Here is a 22,795-nt window from a genome sequence, read left to right as displayed (position 1 = left end):
TAGAGAAAACAAAATAAGCGGGGGGGGGGGGGGGGGGGACCTTAAACAGAACTGGTTAGACTATCTCACTTTTCCTTTACCTGATGAAACTGAGACTACAAATTTGGGTGGAGATGATTTGACCCGGAATAATGCGGGCTCCAATTGGGTTATCGGTATTGACCCTGATGTTTCTGGTGCTTTGGCACAATTGAAAATTGATGAGTCTGGTTGCTCTGCTCAGGTAATTCTTTTTTTTTTTCCAGTTACCCAATTTGGTTTTTGAGTTAAAGATTGTTGCTTTGAAGAAATTTAATGAAGATTTGTCTTAAAGTTTCTTGCTTTGGATTAGTAATAATGTTATGTGTTAATTGATTGTTTGTTTGGTAGGTGTTTGATTCTCCTCACTTGAAAGTAATGGTTGGAAAACGAATTCGAAAGCGGTTAGATGTTAAGTCTACTGTTCAATTGATTTGTAGCTTTGATGCTCGGATTGTTATGTGACTACCTTTTGCAAAAAAATGTTCAACTTTTGTGAAATGAGTCAATGCTGGATAATGCTTTCATCAGTCTGATGTTTTTGAAAATATGAACCTTTTATGGTTCTAACATTGTAGTCGATTGCAACTGGTTTCAGATTAGAAAGGTCTTGTTGAATTGGGTTGAGTTTATATGGTTCTTTTTGGCAATTTGTTTGAGATTGAGTCTTAGTCTACTTAAGTAGAACTTCTATAGTTCTGTCAATGTTTCACATCACTTTTTCTCCCGTTGTTGAATTATTTTTTTAGTTTCATGGTCTTGGCTAGGTGGGCAGAAATTACTATCTCTTGATTATCATACCGAAACCTCTCAATCCTTAATTTAGGGGATCTGAAAAATCCAAGTTGTGAGGAGTGGGGGATTTTATTTCTGGGACAGTGTGTGGCTGTGGGATTATAAAAGGTTGTGTCTCCTTTGTAACATGATGAATAAATTATTGAATGATGGTTGCCATTGTTCTGTCTGAAATCTTGAATTGAAATCAGGAATTAATATAAATCACCAACATCTATTATTTACCCATGAAATACCAATCTGAATTTATCATCGAAATAGAATTAAAATTATAGATCAATAATTTGCTACCATTTAATGCATGTACATTTTTTTGCCCAGGATACCCAAATTTAGTACCCATTTATATGTGGTTCTGATGCATATTTGTGTTAGTTAATTTTTCTACAGGCGCCCCCCCCCCAAATCATTGAGTAAATCATGCTTCTCTTATTTCAGGTACAACTGCATATGTAGAACAATCAGCCCCATTCCCGCAAGATGGCAAACAGGTTAGTATGGCCCCTTTAATATGTTTGGAGCTTAGCAATCTTTCTTAAATGGCATTTATTTTTGTCTTTCAATTTGCAAAACATTGTTCTGTACAATGTAATTGCATCTTTGAGACAACATTAACAATGTTACCTGTTTCAACACTACCCAGAAGAGAAATGGAGAAGGAATAATAAAGGATCCAATACTGATACATTTTCTGATTGTTAAATGAAGGGATGGTGGAGTGGAGGATTTGGTTATGGATTATGGATCGGGGTGTTAGTTGCCTCAGGTTTCTCAGTAGTTCCAGTAATATCAATGACATGGAGGAATGGATTTGAACTAGCTGGAGGCAGGTCTGCTAAGGTTCGTGTGTTTCTCAGTTCATGCTATAACAATTTTCTTTTCTTACTCATCTGAAGTGGCTTTTAAGTTTCACTCCTTTTCCCAATGCAAGGCTGATATACTTTCAGGCCTCGGCCACTCTATGCAAGGATGTGCCTTTTCTTGCTTGTTCATACAAACTCTCATGTTTTATACCAAACCTGATAGTTTCTTAATTGTGAATGCTGGATTTTGACGGGATGATAACCGAAGAATTGCATCAACATTATTTCTGTCGTTGAGTCCCTTGCTAGAAAGGAAAAAGGTTCATGGTAGATGTCTCTTGATTATATTTTACCATTTCATGAATTCCACCAGCAAGCTTGCGATGCTCTTTTCTTCGCTTTTTATGTCAAAATGACAAAATCACTCCTGTAATAACTTATTGTTAAAGAAAGCTTCCTTCATATCCCACCCATAATCGACCAAACTATATTGCTATTTCTGTCTCTCTTACTCACACAAGCACACCGTGATTTGAAGTCAAAGAAGAAAGAAAAGAAGAAGCTAAGAAGAAGCCAAAAAAATACAAGAAAAGTTGAAGAAAAAAAGAATGGAGGTCGGAAAAGTTTGCAACTTTACAAATTAAATTAAATTCAATTTATCAAAAACTGTCTAACTTACAAAAAATAAAAAAAATAAATACTAAAACCCTAAGTAGAACAAATAATTAGGCTTATAGCCCAATAAATAAAATATCTAACAATATTTAAATTAAACCCAATAAATAAAGTCTAATTAAAAAACCTTAATTAAAAGTTCAAATAAATTAAAGTAAAAATATAAGCTGAAGTTCAATCTTTCAACAGTTTAGGCTATCTTTCATCGTTTATGATTATATGAGTGTGTAAATAGTGTCTCAGGTCTAATGTCCTCACTAACTTTTTTGGGGAGAAATTTGATTTTGTTGAGTATAGTTCAAGACGGCTCTAATAATACTTTTAAAGATCATGATTAAGTTTTCATGATGTTTCTTTGATAATCTAAGTATAGTTTGAATTTGGTTGTTTAGCTTATATACTAGCATTCACTAAAATTCACCATCCATGATAAGAACAACTTGGGCATTCGAAGTAGTATTAATATGTTCTTTTTGTGCCAAAGATAACAATAATAGAGCAAGGGTATTAAAAGGATAATCATAGATATACTGTTGTGTTTTATATAAAAAGAGGTCTTTCATGTAAAAAATAGAGCTAATATCAAAGTTTAGTGGCAATTTAATGACATAACTATTTGATTTAATTATTTGCAGCACTTTGAATGATTTAACACTATTCACTTGCAATTGATGACGAGTTTTTAAAGGACATCGTTCAAGTTTAATTAGTATTATGAAATAATCTCCAACATAAAGTGCATCGTGATATTTATATAAATCAACTCGAAATTTGTATTGTTCTTTACTTGTTTGAATGTGTTTTATGATCATGACATGAAAATTATGAATTTTACATACAAAAGACTCATATGAATCAAATATTTTATAGTAAAGAGACATAAAATAAGATCCATAGACTTTCTAGGTTCATAACTATGAATACTATATGATTGTGGGTGTGAAATGGAACAAACACTATTTGAAACCTTAGTAGATATAGTTTGAACATAACCTAGTAAATTAAGATTATATTCATTTTTCGCATCATTTGTCAAGGGTAAAGGATAAGGAAGCTCAACATATTGTTCTAACTCTATGATGTGCTGGACATCAAGCTTAAGGGGGTGAGAAGCATGTTGTCCTAAATCTTTGACATGTTGGATGTGAAACATGATTGATGGGGAATCATACAGTTTAAGAGGACTAATATGATGAGATTTTTAAGATTATATTTATTTTTTCAAGTGGTTTCATTAAAAAATTTCATAAAAATTCTTCCTTCACTACTAAAATAGAATTATTATATTTTTTATTAATTTCATTTTCATACTCATTTGAACTTATAACGATAAGTTCTTATTCTTTTGCATTCTTCTTTTTCTTGTTTTTATTGCTAAGTTTTGGTGGTAATTCAATGAGTTTTATCTTTCATAATTATGAAGTTATTATTAATACATGACACATTATATGATACATTATATGGTTTAGGATGAAGAACAAGTTTTAAGCTTAAGTGAACTACAATATTTAAAGATATTGCGTTGATACAACTTTCATTATTAATGGTAATCTTGCAACCCCTATATTTATACTTATAAATGTGAGAAAGATAACAGTCAAAGCATATTTAACTATATTCAACCTAGTTATCTCAAATTTTATAGTGTTTTATTCATGATTGATTATAAAGATATCATTTAAAGTTAAATTTATAATAGTTGTAAATTTAAAGTTAGATACTAGATGAATAGTCATAAATTTATGCAACACTAATTTAAAAATAAAATTGAAATCATATAAGTAAAATTACAATATAAAAATAAAAATAATTTTAATTTTTTAATGTGAAAATTAATCAAGGTCATAATACAATAATTAAATTTCATTCGTATTTTTGTTAAACATAAAAATAATATTAACGATAAGAAATTAAAAAAATAAAATTCAAGAAATAATTCAGTGGCCGATACTCCAACCATCGAATTTGGTTGCAGGTAAAACCTCTTTGAATCGTTGATGTAGTATTGCTGACGTGGTCTATTGATGTCACATTTTTTTTTCAACTGTCGCTTCACTCTCTCTCTCCCGTCCTCCCCCTCTCCTTTCCCTTTTCCCTTTTTTATTTTTGAGACTTCTTTTTTTTTTTTTTTTTTGACTTGGAATAAAAGAAGAGAAATGATTTGAAAAGTTACAGGAAAAGAAAAGGAAGTCTTCCTTCTTCACGTCTTTCTCTGAAATAATAGTTACTGCTATATTTTAATTGTTACAAAAGCCTTCAGTACTACTACCAGTTCCGAGGAAAACGTGTTTTTTAACTTGCTCTAGATCTCCTTTGCTTAATCAGGACTTATTTCCCTCATCTCATGTTTGCAGGAAGAGCTGAGGCTTTGCTCATTGCTGCATATGGAAATGGCATGAAGTTGAACTCATCTTCTGTCTTAGAGGTGTTGCCTTAAAAGTCAAATAGCTTAAAGAATTTCGCCTGTGAAATGTCCTCTAATCCATGGAGTCAGAAGAAACGTAGAGGGGACAAAATTCTTGAAGATACTCTTTGAAGGCATCTGATAAAAACAATTCTTTTAGAGGGTCATACATTCTATGGTTTAGCATAATGGAAAATTGTTGAATGGAAATAGAAAATTCACATGAAAGAAGCATTGTTCTTCTCTCTGAGCTATATATCAGAACGGGTATGTATGATATTAATCATATGTGAAATGACACCTGTTACAAGTACAGAACTCTGTGTTTCATTCTCTGGTCTTTGGTGGAGTTGTGCTAATTTTGTAAAAGCGAAGCCTGCTATGGCGAGAGATGGTGAGGCCGTTTGTTTATCACTGAGAAGTGCTGCAAAGGGTGCAAACCTCATGCGACTTCGCTTATTTAAATCATAATTTACCGTCTCTTGCACATTCTGCAAATGTTTAAACTATTTGAAAACATCTGTCTTGTAAAAGCCCATACATGGTGCTTTTATTTTCTGTTATAACACGGAATCCAAACATGACAGTTGGAGTTTATAATCGGTGTTCTAATCAGATAGAGGACATAAAACAACACACTGGATACGAATGATGGGCAAGATTTTCGGACCGCATGCTTTACGAGTAGCATTTTAGAGCTGGGTAGCAGATGATGATCCATCCAGGAAAATTTCCAGCAGATGTCATCGTTGAAATCAAATTTCAAAATATTTAACAGGGATAAGGTACATTGCACCATTAATAGCCTCAATAAACATTAAGACAAATTACATTCTCCCCATCTGTGTCTAACATTAGTTTGATTTCATTAAGCCTACAGAAACAAAGCAAAACATCAAGGATGAATCCTGATTCCGTAGATGTTGCAGTACAGAGGCAAAATACACGGCTTGCTTTTTGCCCGAGAGGTTTCCAGTTCGAGATTCCTGCGTGCTTCGTTATCATAATTTTTTGTCATTTGCTACGTGCGTCCAAAATTCTCCAAGGATCCCCAGTCTTGCACTGTCTCTCAGTATTCAAGTTCGAAACTGAACATGACTTGACTGTAGGACAGCCTCAAATACAACTCCTTCAGGATTTCCAGAACGAGTCCCAGTAACCTCAACCATCCTCATTCCATGCTGGGCATCTTGTTTCATAATCAATGAATCCATGCGGCACGGAAAGGAGTGGCCACATAAAAATGATCCAGCATTCGGCAGCAAGTTAATATAAAAAACTACATGAGCACTGGTTATAAAGTTGGGATAATTTTATATAAAAAATTAAATAAAATTAGAGGGTTTAACTCTCAAATAAATAGTTGTTGTAAAATTTTAGGAACTTCCACACTTGAACGAGAACCCTAGCAAAAATAAAATGAAGATATATTGAATTCATTAATATTAACATTAAATTAAAAAAAACTAAAAAAAAATGAAATTTTACTGTAACTTTCTTATAAAATATTATCTACTATAATAGTATTTAGTTTTTCTTTTTTCTTTTTTGTCCAATCTATATATTTTCTTTTTTAATTTTAATTTCATCCTCTATATTAAGTTTATTGTAATTCAATTTCATAATTTGTTTTTTAATTTATTTTTTTATAAGATTATCTCAGTTATATAACCAAGTCCACGAGTTTGACGAGTTATCTTTGTTGACTCGAGTTTTTTTTTTAATTTTATTTTTCAATATTATATTAATTAAAAATTAAACTTTATGTTTTATTTTGATTTATTTTCTAAGAGGTTTTTCCCGTCTCATTATTCGAGTCATGAGTCTGGTAGGTTAATTTCGGTTGACTTGAATTGTTTTTATATCACTTTTTTTAATTGATTTTTTTTAATTTTATATTTTAATACTGAATTGATTAATAATTGAACTTCATAATTTATTTTAATTTTTTTTGTTGGATTATCTGAGTCTCATAACCCAAGTTGTGAGTTTGACAGATTAACTTAATGGATTTTAATCAATTTTTTTAATTTTTTTATTTAATATTAAAATTATTAAAAATTATATTTTATAATTTATTTTTATTTACTTTGCATGATATTATTCCTGTATCCTGACTCAAGTCGTGAGTCTCACTTAAGAACTTGCATCTGAATCCATTTTTCCTCTACTATATTTGGAAATATCCAAGTGAACTAGACAATATCTCATCGTGCCTGCTTAACCTTGATAACATGGTAACAACACAGGAATAGAAAATTAGGACCGTAAACATTTCCGTTGATGCTTACAAATATTTAGTAACTATTTAAAATTATTACAACGGTTACGATTCAAAATGATTTTTACTTAAAAATAAATTAAAATAATATTTTTTTATTTTAGTTTTCACCGTATTCTCAAACATAATATGCCCTTGGTAGTTGATGCAATAGCAATTACCCATCAGACTAGTGTACTAAGTGGAGTCCTCTTTTTCCCTTATGTAAAATGAATGAATGTTGTCTGGCTACCATATGCCTAGTTACCATCTTGAGCTTCTGCTTCCATGCCAATGATCGCATTTTCAACACATACACACCATGTTGCTCATCTCTTCTTTTTGTGTGTGATGAAATATCACTTGGATTCATTTTCCTTTACTTGTTGAGAGTTGCATGGGCCAAGAAATAAGGCGCATGGGGCTACAAGGTGTGAGAGTTTATGGAAGTAGTTGAGACCCCAATGATGGTAGAGCACCATGACCTTGACCAGCAAGAAAAGCTAAACAAAAAGCAAATAAATAAAGGGAGCAATCACTCTAATTGCTTGCCCATTGCCAGCATATAATTCTCTGCCTCAATGATGCCTATTACACTCACAGCCACACTGTCTGATCGTGCCATTCTTTTCTGCTCCTAAGTCAGTCAAAGCCATTCAGCCCACTCAATACACTGTTCACATTGCTCACAGCTTCAACTTTGTAGAGTGGTGGGTGCATGTAATGCAACTGATCATAATGTATACGATGCTTCTTTTTGTTGTGCGCATACACTGCATGGCTTGCCTAATATTCCCCAATATTTACTGCCTAGCTTATTAATTAGTTTAAGTAAATGCTAGCTTGCAAGAAAGAAAAGATCAGGAGCCGATCGAGTTCAATCATGGATTATGACTGATTGAGACATTGAAACACGAGTATGGTGAAACTGTGCAAGCACTAATTAAGATTTAGATCTACAGCTGGTCTTGATAAAGACACGCACGGCGGTCTCCTTTTTATTCATTGCAATTCATAACAGAGCAGCATTAGAGGGACATTTCGATGACTTGCTGTTCAAGCAAAAGAGGACATTCCTTCCCTTTTGCACAAGTGTGCCTGTTACAGATCTGCATGGACATTCAAATTACTGCACGGTACTCTAAAGTACCAAGGCAGTAAGGTGATTCTTGGCCAGATAACAATTCGATCAATCCTTCTTCTTCTTCTTCTTCTTTTTTATTTTTTTTTTTTTTTTTATTTTAATCATGGCTATTTAAACCAGCTGATGCATAAACATCTAATAATTTTAAAATTTATAATACTTTAAATTGATAACTTTTAAAAAATAAATTTATAATCTAATTAGTTAAATTATACCTTTTAAAATTACAATTCAATAAATCCTTGCCTGGCTAGGCATTGGTATTTTTTCTCATCTTTATATATTCTTTGGACGGAACCTGGTTATAACAAGGCAAGCTTGCCTAGTAAATGGGTTTTTACATTTGTTAATCAAATTCTCACTGTCGTTAAAAAAAAAAAAAATCCTTTTCTCATTTTTACTTATCAATAAACTATAAGAATAATTGTTTATACTATAGCAACAAGGATTTTACATGATTAATTCGTTATTAGGATAGCAAAATTCTGTCAACAAAATAAAAAAAAGGAAGCCAAATTAATATTAATAGAAAAAAAGCAAAAAGCGCATCAGTTGTAGCAAACACTGTGCACATAGACAAAAATTAAAGAAAATTTGGGGTGTCTTGTTTGAGGGTGGTCTGGTCTTTTTAAATAGTCAGTTGGTAATTTAAGGATGGTTAAAGGTTATTTTTGTTTCTCTAACTTTTTTTTTTTAAAAAAATCCCTTGTTTATCCCTCTTTTAAAATATTATGAATCATATTATATGAGGATATTTTTATCTTTTTTATTTTACAAAATAGTAAAAAATCTTTTCTACCCTTAAAAATGAAAAGAAAATTAAGGCAAGTATTTAAAGGTGATTTCATCTTTTTACGTAGAGTTTTGGTTAATTTCACAATCATTGGTTAATTTCACAATCATGATGGGTGTTTTGAATTTTTTATGCTTAATAATTAATTATTTTAAAAAAATTGTAAATACGTTAATCTCATGCGTTAGCACGTGGAATGTGTCTACACCTTTTAAGTAGTGTGTGTGGCTTCTCCTAATGGCCTTTGTTGTTCCCATGTGTCTTTAAAAAAGTCGTCTCCACCTTTTTTTTTTAGTGTGGTGCGTGACGACGAACCATGGATGGTTAGTCATTGATGATTTTTTTTCTTTTTCTTTTTTGTTTTTTAGAAAGAGTGCATGTCCATCATCTTTTCTTTTTAGTTTTTAGTTTCAGTCCTTATGTTTTTTCTTTTTTATTTTTGTCCTTGGCCTTTTAAGAAAAGTTTTTATGTTTTTTAATTTAGTCCTTAAAATATAATTTTGCCATATATTATTTTTATCAATTAGCTCATTATTCTTTTGATTTCATATTATCTTTTTTGTTGAAGTTTTAATTTTATCATTTAATCAAAGTTTATGTTGTTTTATTTGTTTTTTCAATTTAGCCCTCATTCTTTTAATTTCTCTTTCCTTTTATTAATTTTTTTTCTTTTTAATTTAACCCTACAATTTGAATTTTCTATATGCCTTAAAATTTATTTATTTATTTATTTTCACTCTTATTTTTTTAATTATAATTTTTTATGTGATTAGCTTCTTTTTTTTTCTAATTTCATCATTCGATGTCTGATTTGTTTGGGGTTGTGTTTCATGGCCTTTTTATTTATCATGCTTCTGATCTAATAATACAAGCCATGAGTTTTAAGAGTCAATATGATAATTGATCTTTTTTTTCCTCATTCTCTTTTATAATTTTATCACTCTACATTATTATTTTATAAAAAAAAATTAGTTTTGTGGTTATCTTCAACTTCTTTCTATCAGTTAATCTTGGTCTTATAACTTAGACTATGGGTTTTACATGTCTTTTTTGTATAGAGGTCATTTTATAAAAATAAGCTTTATTTTATTTAAAAAAACATTATTTTGAAATAATGCCTTGCATAATTTTTTTTATTTAATTCATTTAGTTTCATCTATGTTTCTCTTTTTATTATCTTTTATTGATTTTAATAAACAAATTTAGTTGACATAAATAGGTAAATATATCATTTTGTGAGATCAAATATCTAGATTTACAACTATCTCTCAATCTTTTTAATTTCTTTTTTAGTTATTGTTAATGGCTTTGTTTTGTTTATTTACACAAATGATTATTAATTTATTTGATTAGATGTTTGGATAGACTTTTCGATTTATATTTTGAATTTTTTTATATAAAGAAACATATCAAAATAGGATGTATATTAGGGATTTCTTTTTTTAAAAAATCTATAACCTGTGATGGAGCACGAGCCAAATAGTTAGTTATAGTGTAATAAAAGACGTGGCGCTTTTACTATGCATCACCTCAAAAACACTATTCATTTTAATAGTGTTATTTTTATTTTGATTTTTTTCTAATCTATATTTCTTTTTTTAATTTTGTACTTCAATATTTAGTTTACTGAAGATTAGGTTTCATCATTTATTGTGGCTTACTTTATATGTGGTTAGCTCGGTTTCATAGCCTATATCATTGGTTTAACGGGTTAACTCAATTGACTCAAGTTTTTTTTGTTTTTTTTAATTGATATATATTTTTAAAAATTTTATCCTTCAACATTAGGTTGATTGAGAATTAAATTTTATGATTTTTCTTGGTTTGTTTTTTATGAGATTATCTTGATCTCATGACTCGAGTTACTAGTTTGGTGGGTTAACCTAGTTGACTCGAGTTTTTTTATTTTATTTTAATTGATAGTTTTTTCAATCTCATTCTTTAGCATAAAGTGGATTATGAATTAGGTTTCATGATTTACTTTGATTTGTTTTCTATTAGATTATCCAAGTTTTATGACTTGAGTCACGCATTTTGCAGATTAATAGAGATGGAATCAAGTTGTTTTATTGTGTCCTGTTTTTATATTGAGTTTTTTAAAAATTTCAATCTCCAACAATGAGTTTATTAAAAATTAGGCTATATAATTTGTTTTAATTTGTTTTTTATGAGGTTATCTCAGTTTTGTGACTTTGATCATGGGTTTGACAGGTTAATTTGGGTTGACTCGGGTCGTTTTTTTTGCTTACTTTTTATAAGGTCATCCTGATCTCATGACCCGGGTCACGAGTTTGACAGATTAACTCTGGTTAAATTATTTTTTTATTTTTTTAATTATTATTTTTTTAATTTTATTTTTCAACATTGGGTTAGTTGAGAATTAAGTTTCATAATTTATTTTAATTTGCTTTATATAGAGTTAGTATGGTCTCATGATCTAAATTGAAGGTTTAACAAGTTAAATCAAGTTAATCCGTATCGATTTAATATGTTGCCATTTCAATATTACTTTTTAAAAAAAATATTGTCTTGAATTTTTTTAAATCAAATAATATGTTTCCTAGTCCTCCGAGTTATCTTTGAACTTATCAAGTTGATTAAGTCATATTGGGTTAACCTCCATACAGTTTAATTTTTTTTTATAAAAATATTATTAGTGATTAGATTTTTTTTTCTTGCACGTTAAAAAATATTCAATCCAACCTATGGTAAAGCACATGCTAAGAATGTAGTTTGTTTTAGAAAAATATGAGCTGGCCTTAAGAATCTAATCAAATTACCCTACATTAATTTAAAGTATGATTCATTCATTTACGAAAAAGAAGAAAAATAGTATAATCATTTAACATTAAACACATTATTTATGCGTATACCCACGATTGATATGAATGTCAAAAGCACAAATATGTTTCTACACATATAATTTTAGAAGTCCGCTAGTCAATTATATTTTCTTATAAATAAATATGACTTTTCACCCTTCTAATGGATTTAATATGTACATGAAAAGATATATAATATATAGTATGTTGGAAGAAAATTAGGATGGTAAAAATTGAAAAACAATAAAAATGTTTGAGAGGAAAGTGTTTCATTAAGTGTTTTCTTTTCAACACATTTTTTTTCTTTTAATACACTTATGTTTTATATTTTTAATTACAAGTCTATTTATAGATTTAAGTTTTAAATAATAAAAAAATTAAACTAATAAAAAAATATATTTTAAACAGGAAAAGTAATTCTAACACGCGACTTAATCAGTTAATTATTTAATTATTTATGTACCAATTAACTAAAATTATTTATGTACCAATTAACTAATTAATTTAATTGGTCAATCAATTCTCAACTAATTCTCAACTGATAAATTAATTTTTTTGTTTTTTAAAAAACACTAGAAATCATATTTTCTTTCAATATTTCTTTTTAAACTTGATTTTTCATAACTTATGATATATCTTTCATATGAACAAAAATATCATATTTAAATAACTTAAAAAAAATTAAAACAACATCGCACCCTTTAATTTTCAATAACAGATATGTATTAGACATGTAGTAACTTTAGTAAAATTCATGAAATATGTTTAAGAAAAAAAATTATGGTGAAAGAAAGGAGGGTAGTCTTCAGTTTTCATTTTCAGTAATTTAAAAGTTATGTGAGGAGTTGCTAATCCATGATTTTCATGTATTAGCTTTTCTATAGTGTGATTATGTAAAGTGAACGAAGACAGCATCATTCTCTAGGAAAAAGATTTTTCACGCCATGTGTAAACTCTCCCCCTACCTTCGTGGCCCACCGGTCAGCTCCGACCAGTTTGACCATTTTGAATTTTATTAGATTTTCTTCGGAATGATCGATTGATTAGATCTTCATGAAACCCCAGATTTTTATTTTTATTTAAAAACAAAAAAAACATTTCAAGGGAATGATCGAAGCCCACATATATTATGATAAAACATTACAACATGCACAATAAATTAATTATATATATATATATGAGAAAATCAAGAGGAATCTCCTATATATATATATATATGTATGTATATATGAGAAAATCAAGAGGAATCTCTCGTGCATCTTCTTTGTTTTGATAATTAGGAAGATCAGATCTTATAGTAAAATAAAATCATTCGAAATGTTAAAGCCACAACCTCTGTCTCCCTTTTCATTTTCATTTTTTTTTGTGTTTCGGTATTCTAATGGTAACATGTGCTTCTCCACTGACCAGTAGTCAGTACACCTGAAACCAACTAGAAAAACTTACAAACACTTTCACACGAGTACACAGCATACAAGCTAGCTTCTCGCTAAAGTCACCCCTTGAATATTGCAGCAAACGAAACCTAAAATACATTAGGGAAAGATTAATTTGTATAAAAAATCACCTGACATGAGAATATTAATTAATATTAGGTCGAGACACCCGCTCCTTTCTCTGTCCCTCTCTTATCCTTTTTTGTAGATTTATGCAACATATCTAAAATCTGCCAGCATAAACTGCAGCTCCCTCCCTCCTTCCTCTCTCTCTCTATGGTCCGTGTATGAGAGTTTCTCAAGGAAGACATGGGCTCTGAAAATCAGTATCCAAACACTCTCTGCGCCATATTTGTCGTTTCCTTTGAGGCATCGAGCCCTATGCATTTTGACTCCTACCTCACATTGACTAGCCTCATTTTCACAAGCTCAAACTCCTAAGAAACCCACCAGAAACACGCACCGAAACAAAAGTCTCCCATTACAAACCACTCCCAGCTTTCTTGTACTTTCTTGAGATTCCTGTTAAAGGGTCTTTAAAATCAGATCTAAGAAGGAAATTCCTTTCTCTTTTCCGCTTTGTTATAGGGTTTTGTGCTGTATGGTCTGAAATATATATAGGTATAGAATGAGAAAGCTGATGGGTTTGAGAAAAGAGTTGACTTGTCTAGCAGTCATATTTTTTATACTTGTGCTGCTAGAAACTTCATCTCTTCCTGATAGGTCAGCCAGATATAGAAGCTTCAAAAATACTGGGTCTACATCTCAGTTAATGGGTCCTGTTAAATCCCATGGTGGTGGCCTAAGAGGAGACAAAGATGAAGGAGGTGATGCAACTTGGGGTGATGAAAAGAGGAAAATCTTTACAGGTCCCAATCCTTTGCACAATAGGTGAATATCTCGAGTTTTATCTTCGTGTATGTATGATTTATGAAGCCATGCCATTTTCTATTTTTTAAAGCTTTTTTCGTTTGTTAATTATCATATTAAGAAATTGTTCGGTGCAGAAGTTGAATTATTATTTTGTTAGTTTTTTGTTTTTTTAAACAATAATTTTCTTTATATATATTTATGAATTGTTTTGGCGTGGTAGCGTGAAAAATAAATTTTAAAAAACTAAATTAAATATTATTTTAATATATTTTTAAATAAAAAACACTTCTCTCAGTTAAAATATGCTAAAATGCAGATAGATCCTTCTCTCAGTTAAAATATGCTAAAATGCATATAGATCGAAGTTTTTTTATATATTTGACGTTTTTTTTTTATATATATATATATATTTGAGATATAAATAGAAAGAAATTAAATATATTCATGAACAAAGTACCATTATTACTGCTGCCATTAATGGAGTTGTTACAAGGACTACCAGACAAAAGTTATTTCGGTCCAGTGTTTCCCTCTCGGTTGTTGTGAATTGATTAGTCATAGCCACAGCAATGTTGTCGAAGCATTCGTTCCCAAAAATTGATAATTCATGTTAGGGTAGTATCTTAAAAATAAATGCTTAAATATATAGATAAAAATGCGTATATGCTACATGTGGAAGATGCCAATTATCTTCTTTCCTTGATAGCGGTACACTGTACTTCTACACAGCGTCTAAGAGAGCTAGACTTCTGCATGAATCATGTTGGTTTCCGACTGCGTGTAGCGTGAAATAAGAATAGTTTCTTTTTTCTTTAAGAATATGTGTTTAATTATTCATCCATAAGATAGACCAGAGTAAATTAGCTGTTGATTGTCGATGAAATCAAGAGTATTATTAATTTGTTTATTTTTATGATCCGTAGCCAAAAAGCATCGTTTTATCCGAAGAGATGGTTGAGCTCTTCTATTTTCTTGATCCCATAGTCTTTGAGGCTTATCCCAGAAAACTTTGTGAAACTCTGTGAAGCTAGTGAGGGTGTGTGTTTACGTGCGCGATGAGATGCTGCATTTACAAGACGCAAAACAAGCTCGTACTTATGGGCCGACAACCCATAAGCAACTTCAGCCTACATTTTGGATCACGTGCTCGTCGAAGTGGACAAGATCATGAGACCAAAGGGGAGAACGGCAAATATCGAGTGCCTAACATTATATGATTGTGCTTTTTCTCACCTCATCTGCGTCGCGTTGGTGACCATTGAGTTCCGAAGGAGAAGGCACAAATACCTTCACAAATTGATCGCTTCACCTGTAATTCTGTTCTAAGTAGATTCCTAACCTTTTAAAACTCACACAATCAATTGCGAAACTAGAGGTTTAGTTCTAATCCAAGTGTCCGCTAACAACATAACTAAGCCGACTCTGAAGCATGGATGAACCAAGCTGACCATCTCCATGGTTGCTCCAAATCTGTGTTCTTTCCTTGTCCATCTTATGCAATGTCATGCAAACTTGATCCTTGTCATGCTTGCATCAAAGTGGGATGTTTCTAGCCTGCTAAAATTCTTTGTGAGATGAAATCATATACAGTTTTAAGGGTTTGTCAAGAAAATGTATAGGTATGAGGAAGGCCAGAGTAATATGAAAGGATAAAAAAAAGGAAATCCATTCATCTCGTTGTTTGGATAATGAGTTGTTAGGCTAACAAACACGGAAAGGATAAAAATCAATCCGCCGATGGGCTAACAATGCGGAAAGATGTTCCTTAAATCTCCATCCTTCTCACCAAACAAATGGAATTAAGGAAATACCAATCCTTACTTCTCATTCCTCACCCCTCCTATACCTCTTGACAAACACACCCTAAATATCCATCGGCAATGATACGCAAAGGCGTGAAGCACAATGACTTATTGATGATAAATATGAAGATTCCTTAAATGGGGGAGTAACAAAAGCTCGCCCTTTCCATCCTGGGCAGCAAAATAATATCCAACCTGGTTCCCTCAAGGATACTAAAAACATTCAAGTTCGATACAAGCTTTAACTAAGCATGATAGGAACCAACGATAACCAAAATCTAAGAAATACAAACAAACAGTAACTGAATTAGTTTCCAACTCTTTAATATGATGGAACATTATGAATTAATCATGAAGAGTTCCCATTATATCTTCATCTCGATACAGAAAATACCTGAAACAGTGCATAAAGCCACATGGAAACATCATTAGGTATTTATTTGTGTCAATGAATCGTCTAATGAAAAGGAAATAAATGCATTTTTGTCACACACTGAGGTCACTAAATATGCTTTGGCAGCAAGAAAGCAGTTGTCTTTCTGAGTTGCTGTGGAACTTGTTAATTTTGCATGACAAAAAAGAAAATATAAAAAAATTGCGCTTATGCCAGCAGCATTTACACCAAAATTCCATTTCTCTAATAAAGATCTTATTTCCCCTGGATAAAATGTCTTCTTCCAAGTCAAGATTCATCCAATGATTTTAAATACACAATAAAATGCAGGCAATCCAAATGAAAACAAATAACTAAGTTCCCTAGAATCGCCACCCTGATCTCATTCACATCACAGTGCCATTTTATGGCATTCAGGTTTAAGAGTTTAGTGCAACAGAAATTTTTTTGCATATCAACCCACCATAGATGAATACACATTTAATTGCAAATGTTGGTGTTTAGCAACAATGGGCGATACATAAAAGCAAGTAGAACTTCACCATCACACTGTTTCATTCTGTATGATTAATTCTAAAAAAATAAAATAAAAGTGTGATAGGGGGGGTTCATTCACACTGAAAATAAGTTGTTTTAAATGAAGTCAACTGTTCATTTCAAATGTGTATCATTATGTTCCATTATAGAATATTCCTTGAAACATATAAACATGCATTTCAAGTCATTAAAAATGCTAAAGTCAGCAAAACAAATTCAAAATCATGTAGGATGAGCTACCATGCATTGGAGAATTCTGAATCCTATTTAACCATGTTAACTACACTTAGTAACTTAATCACTCCAGTGACTTTATAAGACTCTTTACTTGCCACGGCCTACCAAAATCTTAAAGCTATATGGATCTATGAGCCAGACAGTTGCTATCTTAAAGCTACATGGTTTGATAGAGCATTTATAAGTCAACTCAAACTGGATATAATGGGATCTGTCCAAATTACAGCATCAAAGTTAAAAGGGCCACGGAATAGCTAAAGACAGATGGTCAAGTGTTCTTTATACCATCAAGAAGACAAACTAAAAAAGCTAACACACAAATGCCACATCTCATATGCATTTTACATGAAATCTACCAGAAACTCGAACCTCAAAGAAGAACTAATTTTGAGAAGCAATAACTCACTCTTTTTCACCAAGTTTCACTTCAGTGCCTCCGTATTCAGGCAAAAGGACAGTTTCTCCCTCCTTCAAAGTAACAGGAATAAGCTTGCCATCTTTATCACGAGCACCAGGACCCACGGCAACAACTTTCCCAGAGTTCAGCTGGAATTGTGAAGCATAAAAAAAAATTAATGAGAGGAAAGAACAATCAGTAATCACCCCATGTATCCAACAATAAAACGAATGAATATATGTACATTTACATCACAGCACAACAGAAAAACATTTAATCTTCAATTTATTGGACAGCATAATTATGAAAACTGGCAAAAAATAAATACAAATAAGTTGAGCATGCTAACCTATCAAGGTGAATGAATTACCAGGGAAAAGGAACAAAACTAACACTGGTCGTGAGAACTTGAATGTTAAGCATTTCATTCCAATTTCTCTTTTACCGATATTAAAACTAAGAACTTCCCAACCGCAACAAACCCTTTAAAATTCGAGCTATACCACTTGGCTGTTACTGATAGCAATTAAACTGAAGCTTGAATATCGCATTAATGTATGAAACAATTTCAGATTCGAGCGATAGAAGTGGATTTTGAAATTCAAAATGCAATTGAAACCAACTCTTTTAACCAAGATAAATCTTGGGCTTAATTTCAGTTTGGTTATGATTAACCAAGTAACTAATGAATCTATAATAAAAGAACACCACACACAAGCCAAAAACCCACCCCCAATTTACCGAGTAGCGTATCAGTCTATTTTTATGCAACAGTTTCAATGATGCAGGAGAAACTCAAAGGAACAACGAAACGAGAGGAGAAAAAGAGAGGAGAGGAGTGAAGAGAAAGGGATGACCTTGGAGGTTTTCTCAGGAAGAAGAATACCGGAGTTGGTTTTGGAAGGAGGGATTATTTTCTCCACCAATATGCGATTAAATGTCGGAATCAAGCGCTTTGCCATCTTCACAAACTGTAACTGAGACTAGAGAGAGAGAGAGAGAGAGGGAGGGAGAGAGTCCTGGAAGCTTCTACTGGGCTACTTTAGGTACCAGTAGGGTTTAAGGTTGAAGTTTCTTATTGTCAAATTCCAAAACTGCCCACCTTGTCTACCCCTTCCTTGCTAGTTAGTTATTTCCCTGAGGGCACGAGTCCATAGGATTCTAAACTCCTACATCTGCATTTTACCCGTTTGTTTTTGCAGATTGAAAGTGTTTTTGTTTTTGTTTTTATTTTTTGTATTTTTTAGATTATTTTAATAAATTAATATTAAAAATAAATTTTTAAAAATAAAATTAATATTATTAAAAAAATATTGATATATTTTTAAAAGAAACACTTTAAAATAACAACCACCACACTATATTCATGAATGCAACCCACGGGAGAAAAGTGTTTTCACCTGGGGGGCACAAGCATGTTTTGAAATTGAAAATACCACCACACTATATTCATGAATGCAACCCATTAGGACGGGAGAAAAGTGTTTTCACCTGGGGGCACAAGCATGTTTTGAAGTTGAAAATATAATTAAAATTATTTTTTAAAATTATTTTTTATTTAGAAAAATATTTTTTATTTTTAAAATCAACGTATTAAAATAATTTAAAAATATATTAATTTAAAATAAAAAATTTAAATTTTTTCAAAAATATTTTTAAAATATAATGCTGAACACGCCATAATCATTAAAAAGAAACCCTGCCTAGGCCAATCCCAAACTCGAAATGTTTTCAGGATGAGCTGAGCTGCAATTTGATTGTGCCATTACCCCGCTACCTAGCCAAAAAACCATTGATCAATTTTGCTGCGCTATAACTGAGAAATACCGCAAGTGCTCAAAACTTCAAAACTCCCACAAGATTATCATCATAAATCAGCTTTGAGTTACAACAGATGCTAAAATCCACTGTGCGGGAAAGAAATGAAATAGGAAACCACTACATTAACAAAACAACGATGCCATGCAGCTTAGTTCTAAATAAATTAAGATCAAGTTAATTCCACTTCTTCAAAACAAAAACAGGTCACAAATCAACAAACAATATTTGAATAAGTACAGAGCCAGCATAAAAACTATTGTCCGGAGCTTTTTGACAAGTTTATAAAGCTGCGGGCAGCATCCAAACTCAGTTCTTCATATACCTGGATATAATGAAAAAATTTGAATTTTCAGATATCAATAATAGAAAATGGGATCTTAAACACGAAATGCAAATGATTCTCAAATAATGAGGCATACAAGTTTCCGGTGAATTTCTTGGAAAGCCTTGCAAAATCTCTGGGCTTCTGCAGCACCCGCCTGCATATCCACAAGAGCACAACAAATTCATTTATCCCTATCACTAGGAAATGAAAAGTCTACTATTCTGCTTCATTCGGGTGGGGGCAACAGAACTTGTCTGCATGATGTGTGATGGCCAACGGATATAAATCAGCTGAACTTTTTTGGCACAACATTCAATGAGAAACAACCCATCCGCAAATAGATTACCGATGCTGGATGACAGAAACTAGAAACAGGAGGTGTGATAGAGGCATCTCCACAAAAAAATTAAGAACTGACTCACAAGTGATCACAACAAATAAAATCACTCGATGTTATTTTTTTCTTGCAACAAAATGGCCAATATGCTTCCTGTTGTTGTTGAACAAAGAAATTTCATAATGTACTAGACACCTTGAATATGTTAATGTACCCATAAATAGGCTTATAATTAATTTAAAGCCAGTAAATACTATGACAATCGACAAAAGCATACCTTCTTCTCAACTGCCAGCTTTAGCTTCTCCCAGAATGCATCTATTTAAAGAAATACACAAAAAAACAGTAAACAGATGTAGGTAAACTTCAACAGTGACTAAAATTGTGATGAATCTTAGTCGCCAATCCAATAAATTTTCCAAGATTTCATGATTCTTAACATAACATAACATAAGCAATTTCATCCCAACATGACCTGAAAGGAAGACTTTTTCCAAAATGACTGACAACTACAACACGCATCAACAGAAAATTTGGTGACTTGTTAGAAAGTTTATTAAGTGGCTCAAGATTATCAGGCCAAAGCTGCCCAAAAGATTTTTCATCAAAATTCATGGATTCATAATGGGAAAATACATCTCAATATCCCCAATTATCTAATAAAGAGAGAAGCTGGTAAGTAAGCAGAGTGGACTTTATAAGAGAGCATACCCTGTACATCAATAACTTGATTGTTGGATTCCTTTTTACCTTCCCCCTCCTGAGATACCGGTTCCGGAAATGACCGAGAAGTTGATTGCCTTGATGGGTCCGTCTCAATCTGAAATAGAGAAAAGGTTATAGAAAAAACATGAGGGTCAGTTACAGATACAAACAACAAGAGCAGAACATCAAGCACGTTTAAAGAATCACAAAAACATGCAGCTTGTTCCATTCTAATTAGAATATAAGGGTTTCCAGCATAAGAAGCTTAAAAAATTATGTAATCAAAACCCTCACTCGAGAATCTCATGCTGAACACTATTACCATTCCGAAATATTATGGTATTATGATTTGAACCCATTTTCAACCTTGAAACACTGATTAAATTAATAGCAAGAAGAAAGTTACTAACAGAGTGAAATTTAATAAACCCTAGTTCCTTCTTGAAGAATAGACAGACAGTAATACATGTGTTGTTTAGTAATTGAAACCAGAGTAATCAAGATTCGACTGAGACAGAGAAAGAATAAATATTTACATGGTAATCACGAGGACGGACAACGGGGAAGAGATCAAGAAGGCGTCCAAATTCTTGATCATCCATTCTCCTCCTTGCTTTCCTCCTACTTTGTAACTCTGAATTGAAAATAAATATATATCTAGTAAAATGCTTGACAATTTTTTCTTCTTAAAGTCTTTATTTATGACTCATGTGACGGGATTGCCCTTTTCTCCAATACTGGAATTAAATACAAAATCCTTATATTTTACTAGGATATTTAGTTAGTCTGAATAGCATAAAAAATAATTAAGTATTTCTTTTATTAATCTTGACCATATTTAATTTAATAATTTCTTATTCTAGAAATAACTTATTTTGTTCTTAATTATTATCATATTTTATCATTTTACCGCCTCTCATTTTTCCAAAAGAAAAAAATAACATGAAATTAATAAAGGACTAAGTTATGGGTTGATTTAATAATATAGGATGGATTAATAATTTTTTAAAACATAAGAAATAATTAATTAATTACGTTAAAATATAGAGTATATTATAATTAACTCCCAATACCTTTTTTTTTTTGGACAACTAAAGCTATCCTCAAATTAGATATGCTAAGGAAGTATGCTTGAGAATAATTGATGGATGAAGAACAAGAAGTAGACAATCCTAGCCACCAACCTCACAATCTTCATCCTTTCTGATCAGTTTAGTAGCCACTCCTATTTCTAATACCAAAAGCTTCAATTTTTTCAGATCTAACCCAGAATTTTGTTCAATTTAATGTCATCTCCAACTACGCAGGCATATTGGTGTTCTTGATGCAGCCGTGGTGGCTAGAGTAGAAAATACTTCTCCTAGAATAAAGTTTGATCCTGAAGGAGGAAAAAATTTGAGTTTGTGACCTTCTCTCTCTTTAATTTAATAATAATTTTTTGTATCAAAAAAATACTTACAAATTGCAAATGTTTCTTCTAGAAAAAAAAATCTTGTGTTAAATAATTTGATGTCACCTAACCCAATTGATTTGATGGTTCTAAAAATAATTTAAATAATTATTAAAATATAATTAATTTAAAAAAATTATAATGATATATTTATATTAAGATGATAATATATTAGATAGATCTAGGTCAACTTGTTAAATTTATGATCTAAGTTATGGGATTATAATAATCTAGTAGAAAGCAAATTGAATCAAATTACTAGCCTCAATTACAAATTAATTTAATGTTAAATTATAAAATTAAAAAATATGAAAAAACAATTTGAGTTAGCCCAACAAATTCATTATCCTGATTTTAAAATAAGAATAACTTTATAAAAAATAAATTGAAATAAATAATAAAATTTAATTCTTAATCAATCCAATATTATGATGGATTTTTTTAAAAAATAACTAATTACTAAAAGGATTAAAAAAATAATTCAAGTCAATCGAGTTAATCCACGACCAAAGTCTAAAATAACCTCATAAAAAATAAACTGAAATAAATTATAAAATTTAATTCTTAATTAATATAAATATAAAACTAAAAAAATTAAATTAACTAGGTCAATCCGCTAAACCTTTTTCTAGATTATAATACTAAGATAATCCTGTAAGAAATAATTTAAAATAAATTACAAAACTTAATATTTAATAAATCTAATATTAAATATGAAATAATAAAAAGAATGGAAAAAAATTGGGTACAGTGAAAACCCCTCCCCC

The 22,795-nt window shown here is 31.1% G+C and overlaps 3 protein-coding genes across 3 annotated transcripts; 1 reads left to right on the top strand and 2 right to left on the bottom strand.

The window, feature by feature from the left end:
• Window positions 1–40: 40 nt before the first annotated feature.
• LOC105125994 (uncharacterized) lies at window positions 41–5,115 on the top strand. The gene is made up of 5 exons (XM_011026688.1): window positions 41–223; window positions 370–430; window positions 1,252–1,304; window positions 1,522–1,653; window positions 4,646–5,115. Exons 2-5 carry the CDS (start codon window positions 397–399, stop codon window positions 4,688–4,690), a joined length of 264 nt encoding a protein of 87 aa, XP_011024990.1. The 5' UTR covers window positions 41–223; window positions 370–396; the 3' UTR covers window positions 4,691–5,115.
• Window positions 5,116–15,913: 10,798 nt separating this feature from the next.
• LOC105125993 (10 kDa chaperonin-like) lies at window positions 15,914–18,493 on the bottom strand. The gene is made up of 3 exons (XM_011026687.1): window positions 18,248–18,493; window positions 17,400–17,539; window positions 15,914–16,219 (listed from the first exon to the last, which is right to left on the bottom strand). Exons 1-3 carry the CDS (start codon window positions 18,350–18,352, stop codon window positions 16,171–16,173), a joined length of 294 nt encoding a protein of 97 aa, XP_011024989.1. The 5' UTR covers window positions 18,353–18,493; the 3' UTR covers window positions 15,914–16,170.
• A 735-nt stretch (window positions 18,494–19,228) lies between these two features.
• LOC105125992 (octanoyltransferase) lies at window positions 19,229–21,245 on the bottom strand. Its single transcript, XM_011026686.1, has 5 exons — window positions 21,115–21,245; window positions 20,585–20,693; window positions 20,151–20,191; window positions 19,631–19,690; window positions 19,229–19,533 (listed from the first exon to the last, which is right to left on the bottom strand). The coding sequence occupies exons 1-5, from the start codon at window positions 21,178–21,180 to the stop codon at window positions 19,465–19,467; spliced, it is 345 nt and encodes a 114-aa protein (XP_011024988.1). The 5' UTR covers window positions 21,181–21,245; the 3' UTR covers window positions 19,229–19,464.
• Between the last annotated feature and the right edge of the window lie 1,550 nt (window positions 21,246–22,795).

The sequence above is a fragment of the Populus euphratica genome, unplaced genomic scaffold (assembly GCF_000495115.2).
Source record: "Populus euphratica unplaced genomic scaffold, PopEup_1.0 scaffold44.1, whole genome shotgun sequence".
Classification (NCBI taxonomy): Eukaryota; Viridiplantae; Streptophyta; class Magnoliopsida; order Malpighiales; family Salicaceae; genus Populus; species Populus euphratica.
Note: the sequence above shows the minus strand (reverse complement) of the source record. Positions and strands in the feature narration are given on the sequence as shown.